At 41.0% G+C, this 6,903-nt stretch overlaps 1 protein-coding gene across 2 annotated transcripts; it reads right to left on the reverse strand.

The window, feature by feature from the left end:
- Positions 1 to 687: 687 nt before the first annotated feature.
- cbx6a (chromobox homolog 6a) lies at positions 688 to 6,096 on the reverse strand. 2 transcript variants are annotated; one of them, XM_056269673.1, is made up of 6 exons: positions 5,897 to 6,088; positions 5,246 to 5,289; positions 3,469 to 3,534; positions 3,030 to 3,096; positions 1,866 to 2,876; positions 688 to 1,381 (listed from the first exon to the last, which is right to left on the reverse strand). In XM_056269673.1, the coding sequence occupies exons 1-6, from the start codon at positions 5,969 to 5,971 to the stop codon at positions 1,379 to 1,381; spliced, it is 1,266 nt and encodes a 421-aa protein (XP_056125648.1). In that variant the 5' UTR covers positions 5,972 to 6,088; the 3' UTR covers positions 688 to 1,378. The 2 variants fall into 2 exon arrangements, with proteins under 2 accessions (XP_056125648.1, XP_056125647.1); XM_056269672.1 differs by having other exon boundaries at positions 688 to 2,876; positions 5,897 to 6,096.
- Positions 6,097 to 6,903: the final 807 nt, after the last annotated feature.

The raw sequence follows: 6,903 nt of genomic DNA on the forward strand, positions 1-6,903 counted from the left end.
CAATGATGCCACGACATTGTGCAGCTTCTAGTTGCAAGAACCTTTCACAGGTGAGAATATGCTGGTTGTGTTTTTATATGCATTAACTCATATTACAGGTTTTTATTATGGTAACTTTTCAATGTTTTGTTAGCTGACGCCTTCCTCTTGTATTGTGTTAGTTTAGCAAAACCATCGGCTGAAGTCTATTGCAGATATAGATATTCATACATGCTTCTAACTATGGTTGCAGACGCTCAGTTAACTTGCTCTCGAATGTTCACGGACCGGCTTTGACCGCTTCAATATGGCGGACGGCTTAAGTATAGCGGCCCATAGGAACAGCCTCTAATGGGGAGCCTATGTATGTATATATATGTATCTGCTACCGATGCACAGATATCGTTTTCAAAACTAGATCGATATCTAGATTGATGTGATTGGACCAATACCAATATCGACACATCCCAAGCACCTACTAACTAAACAAGCTAGCTTTATCCCAGGTCTGTATTGGCAATTCTAGCACCTGGTCGGACCTGCAGACAAGCTCGCCAGCATAACACTCGCCATAAACATGGTCCCGGACTGTATCGTTTGAGAGTGCGAAAGAGGGTTTCATCAACCAAGGCAATCTGTTATATTTGGTAGGTTTGAGACCCACTTGCTCTAAAAGTCTCTAAAATGGTATTTGAACTCCTTCCTCTGGTTACCAACCCCCAAAAAATACAGTAACTATTCCATGAAACACAAACTATTGTAGTCAGAAGGCAAATGTGAGAAGGAACTTCTCCAATAAGGAAAGCGGGTTGTTGAGTGTGTGGAAGGTTTAACGTACAGTACCACACATTAGATGCAGTCCTCAGCATTCACACTTGAGTCAGTTTAGAGTCTCGGCAGACATCTGGATCAAAGCGTTCAAGTGGAAGGAAATAACTTAACTGTCCTCAGGATTTCGCAGCTTGGTGCATTTAAATACAGTCACGTCTACGCCCAGGTGATCTAGTGAGCGCAATGATGACATGGGTTCTTCATGAGCAATGGTTCTTCGTTAGCAAAGGAGACAGTTGGCGAGATCAATGCATGGGTTGGATGCCTAAATGGGCATTTTGCCACAATAAGTGTTATCTAACAAGTGCGTGTGCGGATACACGATCTTCACCCACACTGGCTGAACTTCCAAAGCAGGAGTGAAGCATCTTGTGGTCGGTATCCTAATAACAATGCACCTCAAAAGATAAAAAAAAACGTCTCGAGTCCAAGAAAGCTGTTGAGATCAACATTTCTTGGGTGGATTCTGAACTTTAGGTCTGGAGATATGGGAATGGCGGTCTCTACAGCACTGGTGGTGACAAGACAAGGTGCAATTACTGGGCAAAAAGGCTGTGGAAAGACAGGATCACTGGGGAAAAAAAAGAGGGGGAAGAAAGGCATGAAGCACTACAAAACCATCATAACATGCTGTTTAAAAAGTATAGGTCAAGGGAAGCAACCCTGCCTTTAAGTATTACTTCAATAATTCTTAATTTCACCAAAAATACATTTTAATTTCAATTACGCAACTATTTTAGGGTGCGTTAATATCATTATGGCAAGTTCTCATGGGGTTAAGTGGGCAGATATTTTGGCTGGGGGCATTTAGGGGGGACTTTTTAAGAGGCAGCTGTGGTGGGAGTGGGTGGGTTGTCAGCCTGGCAAGGGGAGGAGGGTTCAGAACCCGCTCCAGAATGGCAGAATTCCTTGATGGTGACTGTGAGAAGGTTTGTGGTGACGTCAGTCACCACTACATTGGCACAGCTGGGTGCCATTTCAGGGTGCCAATCGGGGTCCCCCTCTTTTGGCACCCTGTTATCTTCATGAAGTGGAGCAGTATTGCGGTCACTAACCTGGCTGACCGAGGCTTGACCCGGCTGGGTTCGATGTTGAAGTTTCCGTTTTCGGCCCCGAGAAGTGGTGAGATTCGGAGAGCCCTGGTCTTCGTCTTCAGGAGAGGATGATGGGTAGGACGAATAGGAGGGTGAGGAAGGGAGGAATGGCGTCAGGCTGGACTTTGGGTGAGGTTTGGAGGCATCTCGGGAACGTGATGAGGCTGGGGAGCCCAATTTAGTTGAAGTAGGAGCTTCAGGTTGGGTCAGTTGTTTCTGAGATGACGGGGAGCTGCCGTTAGACCCACTGGAGCTGGATGGAGAAGGTGGAGGCTGGTACTGAAACTTCTGCGCAGTTGCAGAGGAATGGCAACCACAGGAGCTTCCACCTCTTTGATTGGCTCCAGTATTGGACCCTTCATTAGCCATGGAGGACATTGGCCCACAGGGGTGAAGCCCGAATGGCTGGCCATACATTGGGAAGCCCAACATCTTCATAGGATGTTGGAATGGCCTATAAGGCATGTCCCCATGCTTTTTCCCAATGATGCGATTCCTGGATGGGACTTTCGCCCGCCCCGTGTACGACTGCGCTGACCTTCTACTGGCTACTCCACCATTTTCAGCTTTGTCAATGACCTTCAGGTTCAAGATTATGCGTCCCCGCTTAACCTCCCGAGGTTTGACCCTACGGTTGAGTATGCGGACAGTTTCGGAGAAGGGAGAGATGGGAGGACGGGGTGAAGATGTGGATCCTGTTGGGTCGGCCAGAGGGTCGGGTCGTGGCAAAGGTCGTCGAGACATTCTATGACAACGATGGATGTCTTTCTTCAGTTTATGAGCAGCAGCGAGAGAGTGCACTCTAGGGGTTGGAGCGGTAGAGTAGGAAGAGGATGGTGAAGGCTGAGGAGCAGCTGAACTTGCAGAAGAGGAAGAAGTGGGAGGCTTTGAGGTGGAGTGCGTCTGGGATTTGAGGAGTGGAGTGCGTCTGGGATTTGAGCTTCGAGGTCTATCACCCGCCTGTGCCCGTGCCTAGACAGGCAAAAAGCAAATATGACCGAGAAGTACGAAAGTATCAAACAGGAAGTTGTACATTTTAAAAACACCTAAGGCATAAACTTGTATTAAAAATTTTTAAATAAAAAAAGCATATATTTCTATGAACATTTTTAAGAAAACTCAAACCTTTAGTACAAAGTTTTTTGGTTTAGGTCCACGTTTCTTTGGGCCATGAAGTTCCAACTCCCGCTCCCTATGAAATGTGGGACAGCACCATTTAAGCCAAGGAAAATATGACATCACTTTAGTGTCAAGCCTAAACCATAACAATCTAAATGAAAGCCTTTGAAGTGTAATACAAATCTTCTTTGTTTAAAAATTCATCATAGAGGCTAGTTTCCAGACTGACTGGCAGCAAAAAGCTGCAAAAATAAAGCAAGAAAAGAAAAAGAATGAATGTAAACAATCTTTACATGGCTCTTACACTGAAAATAAGAACTGATGGGACATATATACACACTGTATATAAAATAAATATTTTGGTTCTTTTTATATTTTTATAACTTTACTTAATTTTAGAATTTAGGTTTTAAGAGGAAAAGGCAAGTCTTTAAGTGACACTCACTTTTGCTCAAAGGCCGCGATGAGACGATCATCCAGGATGTTCTCCTCTGGTTCCCATGTGCTGTGTCTATATTGCAAAACATTTGAATCTTTAAAATGGTAATGGGTACAAGGTTTCCCCATCAAGATTTCAGTTAAAATAAACGGATGTATTTATTAGAGATGCACAATACTACATGTCTCTGTCGAAACCGATAGCCGATTATTCAGAATGATCTCTCTACCGATAGTTTGATTTTCCTAAGGAAAAAGAAAAAAAATCTCTCCCAAATAATGCTGCAAAATATAAAGGGAATCCTCTCATTTGGTACATTACTATAATATTAGAGGTGAAAATTAACAACAGAGCTTTTATATTTAACTGGTATTTATTTTCAGATTTAATAATAATCACACTCAAATAAAAACTGAAATGTTTGTATGCAACTCAGTTGCAGATACAGTAGTTTTCATAAACACTTGTCTTCGTGACAAATGTAACCAAGCATACATGTATAATTAACAGTAAATTTAATAATAAGCTCCTGTTTTTATAGCCAACTAACAAACTGTGAACATTGGATAACTTTTCTGAGGTAAGAGCTAGGGCTAGGTATTTTTATGTAAAAAAAAATAGATTTTGAATAGACCACATTTTGAAAAACGATTAATCGGAAATTAGATTTTTTTTTGCCCAGCAAGCCCTAGTAAGTGCAGCCCTAGTAAATGGACAGAATTTAAAAGCTAAGACTTTGTTTCTTATCACAAGTAACAAAGCTCTTTGTGATTATTGGATGGGGGCGAGCTACAAATGATGTTTGGTGCAGGGAACAACTGCAGACCTGGCAACCCAGGCTTGAACAATGGTAATGTATAGGGTCAAATAGAGCCTGCTTTAACATAGCTATTTTTAAACTGTTAATGCGTTAATCTCGTGTTAACCTTCCTTAAATTCAACACGAGATTTCCTTCCCACACAGTATGGGTTGCAGTCTGACTCAGAACACATTTTTTCGCCCCCTTTTGATTGACACGATATAATCCTGATCGGCCGATGGTGAAAATAATTGCTTTTATCGTCCGGTACGGATTATTGGCCAGTACATCGTTCCATCTCTTATATTTATAGGTTTTTTTCTTGTTACAGATCCTTTCAATTGTGCTGTGGTGTGACAATAAATACATTTGTATAGCTCTTAATTTATATCAGTTCATCAATAATGCATGCATTATAATAAAAACTAATACATTTTTTATCTTAAAAAATAGTTTTAGATGTAGTATATCATGTCAAAACACTGCTTGACCTTTTTTAGCTACCCAAATGACACTTCTGCGATGATGAGGCCTATTTCACGATGCATGCAAAAGTGTCATGTAGTAACAGCAGGCACACAAACACTTTCTTTTCATTACACCAGAACTAATTCACAAACTGTTTGCGGATTGGGTCAATTTGTTGTAGTTTACTTACCATTAAAATGTAAATGTAATGTTCCTTATGTAAATTAGATTTGACGCTTAGGTTTAAAATAATTACCATAACCGTTTATAATTATACCAGTTATTAAATAAATTATTCAAAGCCGTAACATAAAAATCCCTTTATTTTCTTTATAGAGCTGCAGCTGTTACACAATACTTGTGCAGAAAATGCAAAAATGTCTCAAAGTAAAACCAAAAAAAGAAAGTCCCTTTGCATTCAAACAACAGAAAAGGTTAAAATACAGTTTGCATTGCAACTCTATGTGAAAGTATAGGCCTATCCATTGAAATATTTATATATTTTACACACTTACTTTAGAGCCCAACCTTTCCATTTCACCAGGTACTCGATTCGACCCTGCAAAGAGAAAGACAACGGAAAATCCTCTTTATTTCACTCTAACTAAAGAATGCATGAGCAATGCATGCTCTATTTCAACCTCATGCCCATTTATTTGATTTTTGGGGGTCAGTAAAGTGTTTATCTAAATATAACCTAATACAAGCACAACCAACGCTTTAAACCATGTGGCATGACACCGTGCAGTATTTAAACTACTCGATCCTCCTGCATTGTTGAGATCTTTGAATCTTGGGTCAGCCAGCATGCATTGATTTTGTCATGGACTTATGCCAGACACTTTGTCCCTTTTTAGCCTCCCCCTGCTGCTCTTTTAGCGGGCTGTTGTCAGTTCCCAGCACAGCACAACCCAATTTTACAACATAAACTCAAGTTGCATATCCAAATGACCCACATTTGACTTGTTATTTCCATTCTGACAATGTAAATAAACGCACTGGGTCGCTAAACGGGGAAACATCTGCAAGTAGGCCTCCCCCTCTTGTCATTGCAGGCGCCTTGAAGCTCCGCATCGCGGAACAAACGAAAGATGACCCCCCTCTGTGTACTTTACGTCGTAAAAAAACACCCCCAGTCACCCTAAACCTAATTGTTTCTTACTTACTTTTCTAACGCGGCTTTTCAGGATGGATTCCGCGGCGAAAACCCGGTCTCCGGTCGCCGACAGCTCCTGCTCCATCTTTTAGTGCGCGCGCTCCAGACGGCTCTGTCTCGCGGCTCTTCACTTTACAAATCTGTGACAGCAACAAAACCCCGCGCTGTCACGTGATCCGGGTCAACTAGCCCCGGTAGTCCTGGAAACGGCTCGAGAGGTAGTCAAATATTAGAACATTTCCTCATAATATATTTCTTGATATATAGGATGGATTAATAAACTCACAATTTTTAAAGATGTAAATCACAATCGTTGGTTTCCTATATCACAATAACAGAGAGTTGAATTATTAAAGTCACCATAAAGTAAAATTGAACAATTCTTGTTTTTAATGAAATATTGTAGTATTTTATATCTTTAATTCACCTCCCACTTGCACCGACGTCTCTTTTCTTCGAGAAGCCGTTTCACACGGATACACGTCACAATAGGGAAGAAAAGACTATCGCAACTTCCGTTTAATGCCTTCCAGCAAAAAAATTTAATAAAAAAATATATCTATGCGAAATGTTAGTCCAGGCTCAAGACCACATCATAGCACAGAAACTGCGCTTGTTAAAATGACAGATTCAAGACTTACTTCTAGCTGTTCTGGCCATGGATGTATCGCAATACTAGCTTTACTTGAGCTCAGTGCTGCTGTGCTGGCAAATTATGGAGTGCCACAGGGGTCTGTGTTAGGCCCTCTGCTATTTTCAATATGCTGCCACTTGGTAATATTATTGACCATGGAAACATGGAATTAGTTTCCACTGTTATGACGATGATACGACCAGAAATCTCTAAATTATTCAAGTTGACTGAATGTGCTAAAGATATAAAATATTGGATGACCAGTCATTTTCTTCAATTAAATTCAGATAAGATTGGACAAAAAACCTGTACAAAGAATCTCTTAAAATACTATTTGCATTTTGAAGGATGTACTGTTACTTCATCTTAGTTCCAGGCCTGGG

This window comes from Rhinichthys klamathensis, unplaced genomic scaffold (assembly GCF_029890125.1).
Source record: "Rhinichthys klamathensis goyatoka isolate OS25496 unplaced genomic scaffold, OSU_Roscu_1.1 h1tg000289l_1, whole genome shotgun sequence".
NCBI classification, from domain to species: Eukaryota; Metazoa; Chordata; class Actinopteri; order Cypriniformes; family Leuciscidae; genus Rhinichthys; species Rhinichthys klamathensis.